General features: G+C 41.0%; 1 protein-coding gene across 2 annotated transcripts in view; it reads left to right on the top strand.

Annotated features, from left to right (window-relative positions):
- Positions 1-22,219, top strand: part of LOC131036649 (ATPase GET3B) — a 155,745-nt gene that overhangs the window by 131,750 nt on the left and 1,776 nt on the right. Inside the window, exon 11 of one of the 2 annotated variants that reach the window (XM_057968586.2) lies at positions 435-718. The exons of the other annotated variant lie outside the window; for it this stretch is intronic. Within the exon in view, the coding sequence (XP_057824569.1) occupies positions 435-443 (9 nt within the window). The 3' untranslated portion in view covers positions 444-718. Of the gene's footprint in view, positions 1-434; positions 719-22,219 lie in introns of those variants that run through there. 2 annotated transcript variants of the gene reach the window in all.

Below are 22,219 nucleotides of genomic sequence, written 5' to 3'. Positions count from 1 at the left end.
CATATATCCAAAAAATCCCCTTTTTTCAGCTACATCTAAGTCGTGGGAAATCAATTGCTAGAATAATTGCTCAAATTTTTATTAAATTTGTTGTAAAATTCAAAAATCATTGGGAAAAACTGATTTACTTAGTTATAAATAAAGTTTAATCCCAAGTGTTTTCTTACTAGCACGATCTATACAACATGAATGTCCTGAAAAATCTTGGGCATTTTTTCACCAACGTGATCCATATTGCATGAATTTCTTCATAATCATCAATGTTTTTATCAACCTTCTACTATTGCTCATTGAAGAGGCATCAAGTTGTATTATGCATGTGATGAATTAAAATTTATTTTCTGACATAACTGGTATATGTATCTTGTATCAAGTATGTGATCAAAATAAAGTAAATATGTATCTTGTTTGCCATCTGATTATTGTTCGAGTAGTGTCATTGAGGGCACTCATGCAGATTCTTGATCTTGATCATCATCTTGGCTTGTGTGGAGGTTCTTCATTCAGCACTCTAGCGGTCATCATTCGACAGTTGTTCACACTTTTCTTGTATCTCAAAGGATATTCTTCTGCACTTCATATAGTTGCATCTCTTGTAATTTTGAGGGGGGGTTTTATTCCTACTAGGTTTTCCCTCTTTCCTCTTTCCTTTCATTAGATTTAGTCTCCTTAGTTAGACTTAAGGGGGGGCGTTAGCGCAACATGCAAGTTCAGTTCTCTTGTTGTGTGTGCCTTGATTTACGGAGAACAAGTGCATGCTCCGTTTTATCTTATGCCAACTAAGGAAGAGTGTGGATGTATCTTGTATCAAGTATGTGATCAAAATAAAGTAAATATGTTATAGTTTGCTATGTAATAAATAATTATGTTTTGTATTTATGTTTGTTAGTTCCTGACTGTTGGAAATATTGTCATTGATGTCAAAGATACAAAGACAATGTTTGCTATCATTAATATCAAAGGAAGAATATGGAGATTGTTAGAAGTTTGTCCTTGATGTCATGATGCCTTGATGCAAAGTTTGATGATAAAGGTTTATGGGTTTTTGTGAGGCAAGGCTTGATGTCATATATGTTTGATAACATATACATATCATATAAGAATTCTAGGCAATGAGACAAAAATGCCATATTGCAGCAGCAATAATTATAATATCAAGTGATTATGATTGAGTATAAATCATATGTGCCAGCGATTATTATCAACTAACATGTGGTAGCAATCATGGTGTATGAGAAGTAGCGATTACAATCTAGTTGATAATACAGCAATCTGGGTGACTTCCTTATTAATATACAAAATCAGATCCAAGACAAAGACAGAATAAATAAAGCAGCGATGGAAAAGAAATAATTAAAAGTGAAGGAATTATTAAAAGTAATAAGAACAAAGTCATGTATGACAAAAGTCATATAAGACAAAAAATGGATAAGAGAAAATCAGTATAAGACACAGAAACTAAAGATGAAAAAAGCAGCGCCAAGAGTGGGATTTGTTAGATAATAAAAAAGACAAAACATTTGTTAGTAGTAAACAAAAAGGCAGCGATCATGTTTAATAAAGATAGAGCTTTGCTTAGAAGGGTGCAATTAAGGGTATTGAAGGGTGCAACCATGACATATTGAAGATTAATAGATTCAATATACAGCAGTGACTTGTAACTAATATAAACAAACATTAAAAGGCTGTGATTATCATAAATGGAAAAGGTGTGATTTGTTATTATTGGAGAGTTATGTTAATAAAAGGAAATGTCCCCAAATGAATACCCCTTTGAAATTCCACCTACACTTTTGTATCCACTTTACTATCCATTCCCTTAGCATTCGAGTAGGCTCATTTCAGCCCTTGCATCAGCTTTTTCCCTTTCAGGATTCTCAGGACACCCTTTTTAGCAGTTATCCTTCAGCTTTTGTTTTGCATTAGCCATGCGTTTCTCTTGTCACTTGTCGTTTTTGAGCATGATTCATTTGGACACTAGCATGCCATGCGGACGTCCACGCACCATGCATTCGTCCCACGACATCTTAATGTTCAAATGTCAGTTTTGCGCATTTCGACACTTGTCACTTACCTTAGTGGAAACGGCTCGCCAACCTTTTTTTTCCCTCTTTTCTCTTTTAAATCTATCTTTTCTCTTCATTTAAGCTCTCTTGGTTCTTCAAACAATCTCTCTTGTTTTCTTGGCTCTCACAACTTTCTCTTGCTCTCTCGTTTGCTATAGCAGTCTATAGTTTGCTACAACACTCTCAAGCTCTCACAATACTCTTTGTATCTTCTTGGCTTTGTCAAGCCTTGGTAGTAATATCTTTCCATCTCTCTTATGTCTTTGAGCATCTTGGGATTTATCACATTCCCTATCTATTTGATCATTTGATCATTCTATCTATTTATCATTTGATCTATCTATCTATTTGGGTTGTCCGTGGAGGTGGAAACATTGAAATAGGGGTCTAATTGAGGCAAATCTCTAAACACAAGGCATATCTCTAAACACAACCGCCAACATTTTCCTCCGTCGCTTGTGTGTAGGTTCTTGATCGAGGAAAGAAACACATTTAGCGGGAGGCTTCAATCGTGGACCGACTTCCTTCATCCTGTCCTATCTTATTTTAGCTTTTCACATTCTGTATTGCTTATTTTACTTATTATCATTTGTTTAGTCGTACAGTTGCATTTGTACCTTTCGTACGGTCTTTGTACTTTGTCCGTACATGACGGTAGCGCGTCGTGCTAGTGTCCCAGTTCCATGCGCTCGTCCCAAAGATAGAGGCTTAATAGAGTCGTCCAGAAGTCTTGTCTATAACTTATTTATTTAATTTTGTATTTTACATCCCTTGGCTCACCTTTAGCATCAATTTAAGTGAGGTAGAGCGAAGATCGATTTGTTCCTTAGAGTTCACTTCAAGGGTAGCGAATCCCATCCTCTACAAGTATCAAGAGATATTGCTCAATCACAAATACTTTGTGATGATTTAGAAGGAACAAGCGGAGGTTGCATCCAATCATCATCAAATCAATCAAATTATGCCACATCAGTGAGTGCAAATTCATTGAATCCGATTTGTCTAAAGGAGGAGCAAAGGACACACGACATTGCATTGGAGATTGTTCAACATACCTAACCTCATTTCTTATTGGTCATCATTCAAGGAAGGACATGTGTCCATCAAGATGTAATTATTTCATTGGTCGAATGAAGTTAGTTGTAACTAACCCTAATCAAGGTTTTATCATGTAATCTCAGTCGTTGATCTTGAATCAATCTAAGCCTTTGAAATGTAATGTGACCTCTATATAAGGCTCAATCTCTTATTTGTAAGGTTAATAGTTGTTAGACAGTGTTGTCGGGTAATTACGTATGTGTTAAAGGTTGGCGGTTAATTTGACGATTGCCGACAGTTGGCACAGGGTAACCGTGCTGACACCTATATAGTCGTCCTTGTTTCTAGTTTGTGGTAGGATAGTACAGGCTTGATGTTATGTGATGTACTGGCACATGTTATCAATGAGAATGTAGTATTGAATTCATCTATTTGTCTGCATCTATGTATATTGTCATATTCTGGTTATTTGCAATGCACTAAACACACACCCGTAGGGAAAACATCTGGCACCATTGCTTAAATTAATCTGGAGCATGGGAATATACTACATGGCACGTGGATAATGGGACAACCATTGCCCGAAGGGACGAGCAATAACCTTGACGAAGAGCCTAAAGAATTGTTCGAGGGAGAACTAGTACTTACGAAAGGTTTCTCTTGCTTCCTCCAGGCGGCGATCGAAAAACACGTACGAAGAGAAGCCACCACCGAGGATGTTCTAGAGGATGTTGTGTGGAGTGTGCTTGGTATAAGCCCGACGGTAAATCGTTTGCCCAACCTTCTTTCACAGGCATTTTTGGCTCTTCAAAACCACAGGGAAGACACCTATCGGGAGAACCGATGACAACAAATCCTACAAGGGTTTTACGAGCTCCAAGAAGAGGAGCGTGATGAAACCGAGCGAGGGGTAAATAATCCTTGAACTGTGTACTGTGTACAGGCGAAGGGGAAAAAACAAGAACACCCCCATTGTAATGAGTATGTCAATGACATACATTATATACAAGGGATGAATTAATAAAACTGTTCTTTTTAATATGATGTCTTGTTCTATTTCATAAGGAGAATTTAGAATTAATGCCTAATCTGCTAAATAAGGACAAAAACAAAAAGGAATACGTAGGGGACTTTGAAGCCGCCCAACGAGCATTAATTCTCGAACAATAAGTAGAACGAAGAAGAAGATTCAAGGGGATTGCCGAAGAAGGAAGCGGCGGAAATGGTAGCAATGGCTCTAGCGAGGGCCAAGATGCAGTGCTAATCGAAACCACCAAGAAACAGTTGGGGGATTTGTCCCTCATGTTGGAGGAGATCGGTGATGGGAGTGTGGTCGATCCGTACACACCATTTAGGGGAAACAAGACAAGAAGGGAGAAGGGGACCGAAACCGAGAACAAAGAGGTCAGGGATATCGGTGCGGCCGAAGGTGTCAGAGGGACACAGGGGCATGGTACGAGAAGCAATCTGTTTCGCTCGGCGGCATCCAATCCTAAAAGTCAGAGTCATGTAGTAGGAACCAATGCACCAGTTTCTGGAGGACCAACCTCTGGAGGGTCGGGTTCGGGAGGCACAAGCATAGCGCAACCAAGAAGTGTGATGGCAAACAAACAAAAATTGCCAAAGTTCGTGGGGGACGGAAAGGAAGACCCCGTACGGCATTGCCATACATGTGAGACCAATTGGTCCGCCAATGGGGTGGTGGACCAAGCTGAGTGGGTGCTGCAATTTCTGGCCACACTGAGGGGAGTAGCCATTAATTGGTACTCCGACATAGATAAACAAAAGGTGACTAGATGGGCTAACTTACAAAAAGAATTTCAAGTAGAGTTTCGGCTACTACGAGACGATAATGAAATTGTGGCCAAAATCTACAGTACAAAACAAGGCAAAAAGGAGACGGTCCGTGCATATGGCCGGAGGCTGAAAGAGTTGTTGGGGAAGATGGATAGCCAGCCAGCAGACGGGCTGAAGAAGAGATGGTTTGTGGAAGGATTTAGGCCTTCTCTTCGGAAAAAAATGAAGATTGTACCGCCCACATCATACAAGGATGCGTACAACAGGGCGATGGACCTGGAGAGTGAACATAAAACATCTAAAAAGAAGGACAAATCCTCGTTCGACGAAGACGACTCAGAAGAAAGCGGCAGCGGCAGGGAATCCATCAAGAAGGTCCAGGCGCTCCAGAAAGACATGGAGCGAATGATGAAAGAGTTTAAAACAATGAAGGGGAGCACGAGCAAAACCGAGGAAGGCGATTTATGGTGTACTAAATGCAGAACTAACGGGCACATGAAAGGTTCTTGCCCAAAGAAGGCCTGCTGTGATGTTTACCAAATAATTGGACATTCGACGAAGGAATGCCCTTATAATATGAAGACGAGGAATCAACAGAGCTCTCGGGGAATGCATGGAAAGATGCAGGAGGGCGCATCTGGTACTAAATCCCAAAAAGTGTAGATTCATGGTCCCCCAAGGGAAGTTATTGGGACACATCGTATGCAAGGCTGGACTGAAAAACCGACTCGGACAAGGTTCCGATGATCGTGGAAATGGAGGCACTGGCGGACGTCACTGGAGTGAAGTCCTTTCTCGGACACATTAGATACTATAGGAGATTCATCGAGAACTTCGCTCGAGTGTCGTACCCACTGGACAAACTGACACGAAGAGGAGAATCGTACGCGTGGGGAACGACGCAAGAAGAAGCAGTTCAAGAATTGAAGACACGGCTGGTGGGTGCGCCAATTCTTACGTACCCGAACTGGGACAAGGAGTTCCATGTCCATGTGGACGCGTCCAACTTTGCAATCGGAGCCACACTGGCACAAGTTGGGGACCACGGACTGGACCACCCAGTTTACTTTGCGAGTCGGTTGTTGTCAAAGGCCGAAAAGAACTATAGCACCACGGAAAGAGAAGCCTTGGGGATGGTGTATTCGGTCGAGAAATTTCAGCACTATCTTTTGGCAACGCCATTTACATTTTATGTGGACCACCAGGCGTTGATGTACTTGGTCAACAAGCCGATCATCCAAGGACGGATCAGCCGATGGTTACTCCTCCTACAAGAGTTTACATTCAATATCATTGTCCAACCCGGGAAAAGCCATGTGATCGTTGATCAATTGTCAAGGATCAGGTCTAGCGAGACAGCCGAGGGAGTCAACGAAGACTTCCGGATGCTCATCTATTTCGAATTGCTATCTTGCCTGCTTGGTACACCAGCGTGGGGGAGTACCTTTCAACGTCACAGTTTCCAAAGGTGATGCCACCAGGAGAAAGAAGGAAGTTGGTGCTCCGTAGCAGGATGTTTCAATTAATCAATGGCCTCTTGTATAAAATGGGACCTGACCAAGTCCTACGACATTGTGTTGTAGAAGAAGAGGTTCAGGGCGTCTTGAGGGAAGCACACGAAGGGTCGACGGGTGGACATATGGGGCTAGATACAACTATCAGGAAAGTGTTGTTGGCAGGACTTTGGTGGCCGACACTCTATAACGATGCTCGGGAATGGGTGATTAGTTGTGATACGTGCCAACGGGCTGGAAGGCCACTTAAGAGGGATTTCATGCCGCTCAACCCATCGCACGCACAGGAGCTATTCGAACGATGGAGGCTGGATTTCATCGGACCCCTGAAGCCAAGTAGAGCGCGTCGATGCAGGTACATCGTGGCGGCGATGGAGTACTTAACAAAGTGGGTCGAGGCACGAGCTCTCCTAGACAACTCAACAATCAGCACAACAAAGTTTATCTATGAACAGATCATCACCCGATATGGAATTCCTATCCAGCCGACGAGCAATCGGGGGGGACACATTGTAAACCACATCATCCGGCTGCTAACCACACAGTTTAAAATTTTCCACTCCCTGTCAAGCCCATATTACCCTCGAGCGAATAGGCAAGCCGAGGCAACTGATAGTGTCTGTCATTTATAAGTCGTGTGGGGTCGAAAAAGATGATTAGGAGGAATGACTACCATCGGTACTCTGGGCCTACCGAACAATGTATAAAGTGACCACCGGCCAGACCCTTTTCAGTTGATGTGCGGACAAGAAGCCGTGGTGCCGGTGGAGTTCATGGTGCGGAGTCTTCGGATTGCCATCGAGAATCGGTTGGGTGACATGGAAAGCCTAAGGGAGAGGTTGTACGCCTTGAACAAGTTGGACGAATGGTGAATGATGGCACAATGGGCCATAGAGGCGGCCCAACAAAGATGGAAGGTTTGGCACGACAAGCATCTTAGGCGAATGCGATTTACTTCGGGGCAATTAGTGTTGAAATTCAATGGGCGGAACGAAATCAAACCTGGTAAATTTAAAGTACGATGGCTAGGTCCCTTCAAGGTGCGCGAGGTCAGGGCAAACGAAGCAATTAAATTGTGGACGCTCGACGAGAAGGAGGTGCTAGATGTCGTAAACGGGTCGAAACTAAAATTGTATCACGAGAGGCATTCAAAGGACCCCACCGGATAAGTAAGCTTAAAAAAACCGTACGAGCGTACGGAAAAGGCCGTACAGCCGTACTAAAGAAAAAGAGAGAAAATCCGTACGACCTTACGGAAAAGGCTGTACTGCTGAAAAAAAATAAAGAAAAAAATAAAAATAAAACGAAAATCCGTACGACCGTACGGAAAAGCCATTATATTGGAAAAAAAAGGTTGTGCTCACAAGATAAGTCCATACTATTAATCCGTACGGTATGTTGGGGGAAAATCCGTACAAAATCAGTATGGCACACATAGACAGAAGCATTCCGTACATACGATGGAGAAAAGAAATCTGCACATTATGAAATTTGAATTCCGTACAGTATTAAATCAAATTCAGCACATCATGAAATGAAATCCGTAGGTGCAGAAGGTGAAATCCGTATGGCCAAGGAAGGCATTGAGATTGGAGTGTGGAATAATTAACTGTTAAAGATTGTGTACAAAGCCAAGGCCAGAGAAGTTGAGATAGGGTACGAATACTGAAAAGGATATAAGTGTGTAAGCAGGGTACACATTCATCGATGGAGTTAGGAAGCAGGAAACTGAAGAAGTTAGATTGGAGGAAGCAGTTACAGCAATCCGAGAACTCATTGGGACAACCGTCTGGAAGGAGTAGAATGGCAAATTCGAGCAATACCGGCAAAGTGAAAAAGGTGGCGCAACCAGATGAAGGAAAGAAAGAAATGCCAACAAAAATTACAGCAGAAACAGTTACATTCGAAGGTTTGAGCGGAAGTGTGTCGGACATGGTGGGTGGAAGCACAAACCCTAGATGACACTGCGTTGAAGACATCATTGTGCAGAGCACGCATGCATTGGGCTATACAGATACCTATTTTCACCATACGCGACTTCAAGCCATACCTCCGCATATTAATTAAAACCTATAATGTAGAGCTGCGAGTATCGACATTCAAATACCAAGACATAGATATTGTCGTTTCCTTCGCATCAGGCGCTTTCGCTCAGGTGTTGGGTATTCCAGATGAGGGCAAGGAGGTGGACAAGACTGCCATGAAAATGTCAGCCGAGAGGAAGACGTAGCTCTTATAGCAGATATGGCGCAGTGATTTGTCAGTAGCCGAATGGGGGAGGATAACTACACTGAAGGGTAGGGCTTGAGAAAATCTTTCATCGTACCAGGAGGGTGGCAGTGTTTGCTCGAAATAATGAAGAGCAGCCTCACGGGAGCCAGCAGGGCACCTGACACAGCAGTACCTATGATCACCTTGATGGATGGATTGTGGAACAACACGGTGTATAACTAGGCGACGGTGCTTTCAGATAGAATCAATGAATTTTTGACTCTGAAGCACAAGGGGTTCTACATGCCCTTCCACGCTATTAGTCTCTTCTTAGATGCAGTACGCACACAGGTGGCTCCAAAACGGTGGGTATGGAAGCCGAGCAGTAGCATTGACCCCTTGCAGCCCTCCATTTTTTATTGGAGCCACCTCGACACCTCCACAGGTGGTGGAGATGCACAGTCTAGTAAGAAGCGAAGGAGACCAATCCAGGTGACCGTTTCTAAGAGTGAGGCAGAGACTGCAGAAGAGGTTGATAGCAGCAGTGGGGAGTCCGATGATGGTTCGTCGAGGAACAGTGGTGGAGACGATGCGTTTCACCTTACAAGTCGGAGAGAGGTGCAAGAGAGCCCTCGTATGGGGGAGAGTGTTGACGGCACGGTGACTTTTGGACATATACCTAGAGGAACTCGGGGGCCTCTCTTTGGTAGGGTCAAGCCCCCAAAGGGAGCCAAGACAGGCCACATCCAAATACATCGACGTTTTTCAGTGTGGATGGCCAGGTGAGGCCACTCTCGCGTACGGGGGTGACAGTTGGTGCCGTCCTAGTAGTCACTGTGTCGGGTTTTGGACAATTTCATCCTCCACCAGCACAGGTTCCCGCACATATGCAAGCACAGAGGGTTCTAGGGAGTACGCCCTCCTCCGTGGAACCGACAGTACAGACCTTGGAGGGAGGTGCGGACATGGCAGAGGATGACGCCTCTATGGATACATGGTTGGGTCGCTATGCAGCTCCCCCCCTGACGCCAGTGGGACCACCACCCATATCCTCATGACCACCTCTGAAGGTTGTTGTGGATTTGGAGAGGGATAGTTCTTCTCCCCAATAGGAGAACACCAGGACACTGCATGAGATAGAGGGGTTGGGAGAGGAGGCCTCTCAGCTAGATCTGCAGATTGGGGACCTTGCAGAGAGCCAGCCCAGTGGGATGGGCCAATTTTTAGTCGAGGTTGACGTATGTGCTTGGTGGTGGGCGACTTCAGCGCAAGAGCGGACTCTCGGCCCGCCAGCCTTAGAGGGTCTCCTCTCATTTTCCACAGGGGACTGGGCCGAGGCGTTTGGGCAATGCTTTGAGGACAAGGGTTGGCCCGAGGTTGAGCTCCCTGTGATGTTGGCAACACTCGGGGGTGGCTGGAGAGAGTGGGATCTAGTCCCTACTTAGGAGAGTAGAGCAGTCTATTCAAGATGGTTATTATAAGCTCAGGCAAACTCAGCACAGTGCGGAGACGGTGCGGGTGGCAGCTCGAGTGGAGCTGGCCACCCGTGTTCCACCTCTTGAGTTGGAGCTTGCCAAGCAGCGAGCTAGGGCCAGTAGCTTGGAGGAGTTGGCAGCTGCCACGAGTGAGTGAGCATTGTTGGAGACTCGACTCACTTCTACCTTGGACGAGCTTGACGGGAAACAGAAGGAGCTTATGGAGGCTGTCCATATGGTGAAGCGGTCGAGGGAGTGACAATTGGTCGCCGAGAGGGATCTTCGCCACCGTACACAATAGGTGTACTAGCTGCGGGAGCAGATGGCAACCACACCAGCGGGCCCTTCTTCATCAGGGACGCCCTTTGTACCCCCTCTGTCTTGAGTTTCTTTTGCTGTATATGTTACATCATTCCTATTTTGGTTGTATGTCATCCGTAGACGACCCTTCTTTTTTGGGAGGATGATGTTGTCGGGTAATTACCTGTGTTAATTTGTGTGTTAAAGGTTGGCAGTTAACTTGACAGTTGTCGGCAGTTGGCATCGGGTAACCCTGTCGACACCTATATAGTCGTCCTTGTTTCCAGTTTGTGGTAGGATAGTACAGACTTGATGTTATCTGATGTAGTGGCACATGTTATCAATGAGAATGCAGTATTGAGTTCATCTATTTGTCTGCATCTGTGTATATTGTCATATTATGGTTATCTGCAATGCACTAAACACACACTCACACTCGTAGGGAAAACAGATAGCAGTTAGCAGTAGAGTAGGAGGAAACTCAAAGTTGTTGCCAACACTTGTTGAAATAAATACTTGATTTCATTGAAGTTATGGTGGATCTATGTATTATTTCTACAATTTGCATGGTTTCTTGTTACTTCTCAAATTTAGATAAAGTTCATTGATTATAATGGAGAAATGCATTGATATGTGATGAATCCCTTGGTTCATACTTTTTGTGGTTTGCTAATTGTAAGCTATGGCTTAAAGTTATCCTGAACCTCATTATTGTGCTAAGTTCAATTTTGGATACTTGTTCAAGTTGCACTAGCATTGGGTATTTGGATGATGTATTCGCAATGTGAAACTCTTTCATTTCCTTGGAAGATTGCATTAGTTTTGTGTAGTTATTGTTATGATGACGAAGCAAGGCTTGATTTGAAGGAAATTGTCTATCAATGCATCATCCATTAGCAGTGTTGTTCTTAGGATTAGATTAGATCTCTTAACCCTTTCCTTTTGTCTTTATTTTCCAAGCAAATTAGTTTAGTTTCCACATTCCAGCAATTTTTCATGAAAATGTAAGTCACATCATACATCATTGAGTTTACAACATAAAGTCGATTGTTTGCATTGTAAACCTTGGAGTTGTCTCATTTGATCACATTATTTAGCATACGAGGTTTCTTTGTTCAAGTGAGGATAGAATACTTGGTATTTTATTCTATGTTCAAAGTGTCCTAAAAAATACATCAACACTCTAGATTGATGAGTTGAAGAAGTGGTGGTTCATCGAGGGATTGATCCCCACACTATGCAAAAAGATGAAAGTGGTGCCTTCGTCCTCGTACACTGATGTCTACAATTGAGTACATTGAGAGTGAAAATAAAACATCCTTCCAAGGGAAGTAAAAGACGACGATGATGAGAGCACCAAAGATAGCAGCAATGAAGAATTGAAGATAGTCCAAGCCCCATGATGAGACATGATGCAGATTATGAAAGAACTGAAGGCCAAGAAAGAAAATCCAAAAGAAACTAAAGAATTATGGTGCACTAATTGTAAATTAGGTGGTCACCAAAACAAATTGTCCAAAACAATTGTTTTGCAACATTCGTCAAGTAATAGGACATTCCATCAAGGAATGCCTATTCAATGTGAAAGCAAGAAGCACACAAGTGCTCTTCACCCAAGGGGAACAATCAACCCCTCCAACCACACCTAAACCACAAAATAATAAATACAATGCATCTCCTGGTGGGTGCCACAATAAAAGAGGGAATAGCAATTAGTACAATAATAGTGGGATGAGAAGCCTAATCCAGTATTTACTAAAAGAAGTATGATGATCCAACACTAGAAATGTAGCGAATGGGGTCACTTCACCGGGGAATGCCAAAGTAACCAAAACAAAGGAGGAATGTTGTGCAAATGGTGTGGACCAGATGATCATGAAGACACTGATATATCTCTCATTGTAGCAAGGGGCATTTAAGTTTGGCTTACTACACCTTTGAAATTATCATTAACAAATTTGCTTTTAGGTTTATCCATTGGGTCTTCTATTACAAGCTATTGACCCACTTTTTCATCATCACTTCCATCCTTGACATATGTTCTTCTCCTTTGTGCTAACTCTATCACATCCAATCTGATTGTAATAACTTTCAACATCTCTGCTTCAGCTATAACTACAAGTGTTATCTGTCTACCTTTGTGTCACAAATTCTCCTATCATGTCCCCTTTAACATTTATATTCTAAAAGGCAACTTATGTTTAATTATTAAAAAAATGTTGCTTCAAAAGAGGGACCAAAAGTGATACTAGGAATGGGGTCCATATTCAAAAATAAAAGTTGAGGGAAAAAGGATAAAAAAGAAAGTAATAATTATTTTTCCTTGAAAAGCCTATACAAGGAGTTGAAGAATGAAGAAGGTTATCAATTTCATATTTCAAATTTATCTATGGGTGGGAGGAGACACCAGGGGCAACTAAAATGGGTGGGAGGCCCTTTAAATAGTAGAGGAGCAAGTTCCGAGATGCTATAGATTAGGTTGGGTAGGCCCCTACTATTTTCCATGGGCGCCTGAAGACCACCACCCCCTACCAATAAATGGCTAGAAGCCTCGGAAGATAAAGGAGCCCCACACACGAGGAGGTGGGGTGGGTTGGCATCATTTGTCTGTGCTTTTCATATTCCTTATATATGTATGAACTTCTTTATTCTGGTCATTAGGCTCAGTTCAGCCACTAGAAATGAAGCCAATTACGTTTCGCTATCACAAAGAAAGAAGGCCCCCCTCATGTTTCGATTTCCCGATTCAAGCTTGCTTCTCCTCCCTAGCTATATCTCCCACCCATCCTAGAAACAGTGGGAATCTGCAAGAGGAACCTCAGATTGGCCCTATCCCCTATTTGCAGGAGAAGCAGCTGGAATGAAGCTTTGGAATAAGGGCAGAAAGAGGGGCTAATGAATGGGCCACTAATCAATAGAAGGGCTTTCCCCATTGTCGGGTAGGAAGAACAAAAAGTGCCAGGATTGATGACCGGTTCCCCATATGTAAGTTAGTTGCCCCTTAGCTTCATCCTCCTAATTAATCAGTACCATAGAATTGGGTGGGCAAGCCCCCTACAATAATCTACCTTCCCCCTACCCCCAGCCGAATTGTAGGGGAAGGGCTAGCAGGCACACATTAATTAACCCCCCCCCTTTAGGATTAATTAACTTGCTAAGACTAGGGAAAGCAGGCGTACATTAATTGACCAATTCTATGGCTAGCAAGTTGATTAATAAAGAGGGTTATTATGTTTGAACATTGTTCATCACACAAACTCTTTGCCAAAGACTGGATTTGAGGACGAAAACCCTCCTATTCATTCAAGTAATTCCATTCAGGGATTAGCATTGCATTTAGTAGTTGCAAGTTTTCAATGTGTTTTAATTGGTGTGAAGATTTCTAATTTTTCAAAATTTGTGAAAGTTTTCAATTCTAGATTGTGATGATTTGAAGTGTTTATTTTATTAAATAACAGTGATAAATTTACTTTATTGTTTGTTGTTCATGCCTCTTAATCATTACATTAGTTCATTCCCAGCTTACTGTACCATATATATTTGTGATATTTTTCTGATTATATTGAACTAGGGGCAGCCGTACTCTTTAAGAGGGGGGAATTCTAGTTTTAAATCAGTCTAAAGGCTGACATATCCTTTTAGGATGGCAGCAATTCAACTTGGGTTGCATCATATCAATGTGCTTTATTTGCCATAAAGGGGAGGTGGCATTGGATGCTGCCTTCAATTATTATTTAAGGTTGTGCTACTTTGGTTGAAGGCTGCAATTCAATCACAATATTACTTATTATTTGGGACTGCCTCATCCTTAAAGAGAGAACCAATATTTGTTGATTGATAGCACGGGTGGTTGCAGCATTTGTTTCTGGCTTCTGCTCATCCAATATTTGATGAGCCTCACCATCAAGGGTATGATGAATAAAAATTGAGTTTGAATTTGATTTTATTTCAGTTTCCCATATTGCATGTGTACTGCTAACTTTTAGTCATACAATGAATAACATGTTAATGTAATTTATGAAGCAGTTTAACATAAAAACTAAGTTGCCAGTTCGGATTCTGGTTCGAGGTTCGGGTTCGCAAATTCGTTCATTTTTTGGGGGGGGGTGGGTTCGGGTTCGCAAATTCGTTCATTTTTTTGGGGGAGGGGGGGGTTTGGGTTTGCAAATTCGTTCATTTTTTGTGGGGGGTGGGTTCGGGTTCGCTTTCGCTTCGCAAATCCATTCATTTTTTTTTGGGGGGGGTGGGTTTGGGTTCGCTTTCGCTTTGCAAATCCGTTCATTTTTTTTTTTTGGGGGGGGTGGTGGGTTCGGGTTCGCTTTGGGTTTGTCCGTACAAAAACATATAGAAATAAAAATATAAAAAAATATACAATATGCAGCAGCAAATAAATAGCAAAATACACCACCATATATATTAATGTTGTAGACTTTTAGTCCAAATGGCAAATAACATTGCAAAATGCCAAAATACACCACCATATCGATGTTTATGTTCAAAAATAATAATGTCAACATTAACAATCAGCCATCACTGATCAGATATCATCAAAAGTCATCAAACATATCATCATCATCCTCTTGTGGCAAATTAGAAGCACAAACAGTGCCTCTGGCAGTGGTACTAGCAATCTCAGCCTCGGGAGCAGCCTCATGATCACTAAGTAGCTCATCATCAACTCCAAGTGCATTAAGGCGGGCAATTGAATCATCCAACTTTGCATGCTCTAGTCGAACATCCCAATGCTTTGCCTCCCCTTGTTTGTAGGTATTGTCTTTGTGTGTAAGGAGCCTCAAGTTTGAATGCACATAGACCAAGTCTTCTACCTTCTTGGAATGTAGTTTATTGCATTTTATTGAGTGGATGAAGGAGTATGTGCTCCAATTCCTCTTGGATGATGATGAACTAGCAACCTATCAAGATTTTCAATTTTGAAATCAGAGTTAAGAGTTATCAGTTATGATTCTATGAATCATTGAATACAAATTTTAAGAATGAAGAAATTAGAAATTAGAACCTTAAGAGTTAAGAGCTTACTTGTGACAAAACTTTGATGGCAATGGGTTGTAGGTTCTGGTATATTTCTCCATGGTAGTACCACCATTTATGAGCATCAACATTTGCCTTGTCTTCAAGAGCCTCAATACCGCAATCATCCGTGCTTGTGAAACTCATGACTTCAGCCCTCACCACAGCCCGTAATGAATCTGGAAAGAGTCTACGAAGGGCTGCCTTGTACCCAATAGCAACTTCATGATCTCTATATGGGGCAACTCTAGTGCTACTCTTATTGAGGACCTCCCTACTATAGTATTTGGGGCTCAATGCAAAGGCAAGGAGATGCAAAGGGGTAGTCATTTTGTTCCATCTCTCCACCATGAGTTTTTGTATTTCCTTGAAGAATTTTTCTTCAGGATCTTGCTCTTTCTCATTTATGATTGTTTTCATATCCTCGATCATGGAGTCAATGCCATCATATACCTCACCCAAGCAAGGCCTATCCATGTCAGTGTATCGAATCATGCTCAATATGGGCTCAGTAAATCTCAGGAGGTACTCAACAAGATCCCACCAAGAGTCATCTAGTATCATTGCCTTAATGGATGCTCCCCTTGTACCACTAGATTGCCTCCATATGCTCCAATTAGCACTGGTTACCATTCTAGACAATGACTCTTTAACCTTCACAAGACGTCTCAAAACAATAGTGTTGGGAGGCAAAACGGGTCTCGGCAACCTTTTTCAAAATCAAAACCAATAATAAATTATAAATCAAAATTAAAATTAAAAACTTTGAAAGTTTACTAAATAGTAAATACTAAACTAAAGTCTAAAACATATTTAAATTTTAAATAATTTAACATACCTTCAAGAGCTCCAATCTCGAGAATTGTCTAAATATGGCTTGTGACATATGGTGATTCGTGATGAACATTTGGATCTCTTGGGCATCACCATACATTTTTTTGATCCACTCAATTTTATTGCCAATTTTTTGCAGCATTAGGTTGAGTGAGTGGACAGCACAAGGTGTCTAAAAAATGTGTTTATAACGCTCCTCAACCAATAACCCGACAGCCCCACAATTTTTTGCATTGTCTGTTATCACTTGAACAACATTTTGAGGGCCAACTTGCTCAATGGCTTGGAAAAGAATGTTTGCAATGAATGGACCGTCCTTCACTTGCCCTTCACAATCCACTGCTCTCAAAAACATTGCACCTCTGGTGGACATTGCAAGAACATTGACCAAAGGGCGATTTCTTGCATCTTTCCATCCATCTGATACTATGGACACACCTGTTTCAATCCATGAATCCCTAGTAGGCTTCAAGGAATTCTCTACATTTTTCACCTCTTTGTCCAATAAAGTGGTGCACACCTTCTCATAACATGGGCCCTTGAACCCCCTTGGAGCCTCATTAATTGATCTCACCATTTTTTTGCCAATATGGTGAGCGAACAACATTATATGCCAATCCATTTGCATAGATGCATCTACCTATGTCTTCCTCAACAATGTCTCTAGCCTCATTCTGAAATGCCATTTCCAAGGGCCCCTTTGCTCTTTTATTTGTCACCGGTTGTTCAGGAAGATACAAGAACAGATGGCCTTCTACGGATTGTTCATTGGAAGTTGAAGACATAGAGGCCTTTGTTGCTTTTTTACTTCTAGACCTTTCCAAAGTATGAGTAACTGCATTCCCAACTGCTTCATCTGCTTGTCTTTGCTCTTCAATATATTTTAGTACAATAGAGTTTGCAAGCAAGGTTTTAGGTGCAGGCTGCCCTGGAACTTTTGGCTTGCCTGGACAAAACTTGATGCCCTTTTGAGGGATAAAGCACAAATGTGCTTTCACTCTACTATAAGAGCTTTTATATTCCTCTTTGCAATGGCTGCAAATCCAAAGGAAACCTCCTCCACCTGGTAGTTGCTAAACCATTTCCACATATTTCCATAGTGGAGAGCTTGGCTCTGTTCTGAACTGGGAGTTCCTAGTGCTAGAAGCACTTGCCATTCTATGAATGTTGAATCTATAAACATTAAACAACATACAAAGCCACAAACCAAAATGAAAAAATAAAATAAAAGTAGAACTAGAGAAATCATTTCATTTTGTAAAACAATGTAAAGAAAAATTTAAAAAACAAACAAAATCAACAAAAACCTACCTTTTTTGGTGAAATCTTCCTCTTCAATGTCTTTGAGGAGTTCTCAACACTTGCAACTACGTAGCAATAACTCACAAACGAGCATAGAGCATGCAACTATCGCCCTTCAACACTCCTTCAGCTATGGCAAGCAAACAAAAAAGTTTAGAAATGGAGCCAACGAGTTTTCTTTTTCATTCACAAATGCACAAATGAGATAGGTTTTACCTATTTGACCTTTTTAGTGGTCTAATATAGGGTTGGAGGGTTGAATAGACTAAATTAGGCAAAAAAAAAACTTAAAAAAAGTTTTAAAAAATGTCTTTTTCACCCAAATTCTTCTCGGGTTCTGCCGCTGGCACTGAAATTCGTCCCAAATACGTCAAAATTCAGCCAGGGTTCCTCTGAGAGAATTTGCTGGGCCAAAATCGAACCCTGACAGAATTTGGGGAGAATTTGTAACGGACCGGTATTTGGTGGGAACCGAACTAGGACCCGTGGGGTTTTTTGCAGAATTTGGCAACTTAGCATAAAAACTGATAGAACTGTTGATGATTTAAATATCATAAGTCTAGATGTCTATGCTGCTATGGCATTGAAGTTTTTTTCCAACCATGTTATTCCTATTATTAGTCTGTGTGGTCTTCCGCCAAATTCAGCATTTGTAATTTTAATCTAGGAGGCTTGCCACTAGATAAATATTTTATTCCTTATAAAATATTGAAACTGTTGTTATATTGAGTTGTGTGGCTTGCCACTAGCGGGTATTTTTTTTGTAATAATCAGTCTAACCCCTTTCACCATATGCTCTCACTTTGCTTATGTCAAGATCTTGATGATCAAAAGGTGTTAAGGTCACCTGCTTGATCATTATGAAATTGCAAAATTCAGAATTTTTTTAGCTCAAGACGTTGCATCTCCTTGCTTCTCTTTGTAGTTGTAGGAACTCACACAAACCTGCAACAATTTTTTTATAGCTTCTTTGAAACATAACCTAGCAATGAACCAAACCTTTGAAACTACTTGGTGTAGTCTAGTTTTCTTGCTTTTTCCCCCCATTTTTCATAATGCCAGCTGCTTCAGATGGTCAGCTTCTTTGTCCTCATGATCTACCCTAGTGTTTTTGCCTTTCCCTTAGCATGAGTATTCTTTATTAAATTATTATCCATGTTTTAGGGCATGTTTTAGATCAAGCACCCACCCATGCTTCTCTTTCCATGTCCTTGAATCTACAAGTGTTTTGAGTCCATTCATTTGATGACTTGGGAGAATGATTTTAATTATGGCTCACGTTTTAGCTGACTGCCAAAACGTATGGGAGAAACTGTTTAAGAAAACTGTGTGATCTTTTTGATAGTTGGATGTTTTGAAGGAGTTGATGTGGATAGAAGATCTTGCCAGATGACTATTGGGGTCCACATCACGAAAATTATCTCTCTATTGCTCCTCACACCATACTGTCGAGGTTCTCCTAGACTCCCCAGCTGCTACTGAACTGAATTCTTGATGCCAATGAAGTCACATAGACTGATGCTAGTCCAAAAATGCAACTACTGTTGGAGTCAGCTAGAACACTCTTTTGACTCTCCCATTTATCTAAATATGCCATTCCCCCAAAGCTCCACACGTTGTAAATAAAATCAGTTTACTTTTATTTTGTTTTTCTGTGATGCAAGATTGCTCAGGAACTTGAATCCTCTTTCATCATGATCATTGGAAAGAAGATGCTCACAAAGGTTGCACTTTGGAGATAAGAAATAGACGAAAAACAATTTGAGGGCTATGGGGGTATTAATAGTATATTTAAAAAAAAGGTTTCAAGTGCTGTTTGGAACTTGTATGGTAAAAATATATGGGCGACAAGCTTTTAGGCAGTAGTGTTTTTGCCTAAGTTTTCATGTTTACTAGCACAATTTATTTGTAGTTAGATGCCATCTCATTTTAACAATCAAGATATTGTGTTTAGAGAGTTTTGCTTGCTTCTTGCAGTTAAGAACGCATGATGAAATTGGGCCTCTTCATGGGTATGCCATAGTTTCGTCCAACAGAAAGTCAGTAAAGCTGTAGAAGAAAACAAAGATTGAGCCAAGGAAATATTGAAGTCACAGAGTTTTGCATGGGAATAGTTATTGCTTGCTTGCTTGCAGTTGACAAGGCATGTTGAAGTTAGGCCTCTCCTTTCATATCTTGCCTCCTAGAGAGTCGCCAGAGTTGTAGAAGCAAACAAAGATTGAGCCAAGGAAATTTCAAAATCATAGAGAGTTGCAAGTGTTGGCTTGATGATGATCATATAGTTGTAATAGGTTGTTTGATGACTTTATTTGTGTTGTCATTGATGGCAACTATGTTTGTTTAGTCATCTAGGTCATCTAGACCAACCGGTATAGCCTAACCGGTAGTGGAATCAGTTAGACAACAAACTGCTAGGTTGTTGTCAACCGGTAAACAGGAACAGAGCGATGATCAAGCGACTGGTACAGACGATTGGAGAAGAGTTAGACGTTGCGGTTTTACAGAAGTGTTGGAGACAAGAACATGCACCTATGTGTAATGTCCCCACTTTGAAATAAAATTTAATAATAAAATTAAAATATTTAAATTAAATTAAAATATAAAATAATATAATTAAATATGATTAATTAAAAATTAATAAAGTTAATGAAAAGTCGAAAGACATGAAAGGAAAAGTTGTGACTCCCTCAACAATGAGATATAAAAGGGAGAAGATAACCTCATTTGAGAGGGGGAATAAATTGGGAAATGAGAAGTGCAGATCTGATTTAAATAATAAGTGCAGATCTGATTATGAGAGGTTGTGTCCCTTTCAAATGGTAGAAATAATGAAGAGTTGCACTCTTTCAAAGGGTGCTAATGGTGAAAGGGTATGTCTCTTGCCAAAGGGCATACATGATAAAGAGGTGTGACCTCTCCCTCAAATTGAGAGATATAAAGGAAAGGAATCAAAGCATCCACTAACATCACCATCGATCAGTCCAGATCAGAACTGTTGTTAGATCACAGTCCATATATATATATATTTTTAAATAATACTTATAGAAGGGGGTTGATTGTATTCTTTTGGTGGCATTATAATAACTAATTGACCGATCAAGTATTGCGAATTATATTGGATACTAACTAAATGATTAATGAATGTTAAGCGATCATTAGAAGGGGTGTGATTGTTGTTATTATTTTTTTCCGAAAGGTCATGATGTAGGTTAAGGGAGGGCAGCGACCTTTCCAAGGGGTTGCTGCCACCAATAGACGTGGCTGGAAATGCACAACTCTCCATCCACGATGGATGGGATAAATACCCCAGCAATTGTGGAAAAGGGGGGGGAGAAAGTAACACGGGAAGCCTACATTTTGTCACCAATACGATCAGCCAGAGATTCAAACTGTACGAACTCTGCTATTTCTTTCAGGAAGATAAGAAGATCCCCTTCCTAAAACCTTCTTGACAGTTAAGGAAGTATAACCTAGGACAGAATAAGAGCCATTTAGGAAGAGATAGTTTTGTCTCTTAATCGATTTAGTTAAGTTATAAATATATTGGAAATCGATTAATTATGGTTAAAACTGTCTTGAACCAAGTAGGGGACATTACAGAGGAATCCAGAGAGAGATTCATAGGGAATCTCTTAGAGACAATATATATATTGTAGAGGTTAACCATATGCATATGTTAGAGATAGAGAAGTTTGAGCAGGGGTGGGATCTCTGCCAGCTTTGAGAACATTAATGATTTCACTCATTAATAGAGATCCCAAATAGAGACCTTAGGAGGACGACATCCTGGGTTGCTCCTAACTGGGAAATATTTCTCAATAGAGGGTTGGGTCAATCCAGGTAAGGTCCAACTGAGTATGTATCTTTTTTTTATAGATAACAATAAATTTAGTTAGCATTATTTGTTAAAAATGTAGAATAACGTATAGCATTCTTTCTTGTATAATCGCACAAATAAATATTTATGTTTAATTATCTTTCATATTGTTTGTATACTAACGTGTTTGCAGGACTTGAACGCCAAATAATCCAATCCCCAACAGGGAACATTACACTATGTTCCAAACCGCATCAGTAAATTCGGTGTATTGAGCGAGTTATGATGGATTTGCCAATCACAGTCAGGAAGAATAGAGAACCAATATAGCAGAGTTAGTTTGATCGGTAACCGGTAGACTTATTGAAATGTTTTTGAGTTATGAATTGTTTTGTCAACAAAGAGAAAAGTGTAATGAGCGGGAAAATATAAAAAGTGACTAGATTCAATGAACCTAGGGAATTGTTCCAAGGTTCTTAACCGACTTAACAGAGTTCTTTATAAGGAGATGTAAGTTGTATAATATCAGGTATCAAGAGTGAGAATTTGATCGTGCGGTTGAAGGAGAAGTTAGGTATTGATGTCTAGTCGGTGATATAAGCTAAGCAGAAGCAGATCTAATTAGGCACAGAGGTGCTAACTTCAGATCAGTTGAACTTCTTGTCTTCCTAACAGTTGCAGCAAGAAAATCCTCTAACAAGGTCACTCCTAACAGGGTGCGGCAGGATCCTAGCAGGTCCGAAGGTGAAATCCTCTAACCAGGTGACACATTAGCTTGTGTTTGTAAATCCCAGCAATGTGGGTAGCTCCTAACAGGGCTGAGTCCTAACAGGCCTT

The sequence above is a fragment of the Cryptomeria japonica genome, chromosome 1 (genome assembly GCF_030272615.1).
Source record: "Cryptomeria japonica chromosome 1, Sugi_1.0, whole genome shotgun sequence".
Classification (NCBI taxonomy): Eukaryota; Viridiplantae; Streptophyta; class Pinopsida; order Cupressales; family Cupressaceae; genus Cryptomeria; species Cryptomeria japonica.
This window is presented reverse-complemented; position numbering and strand designations above follow the sequence as displayed.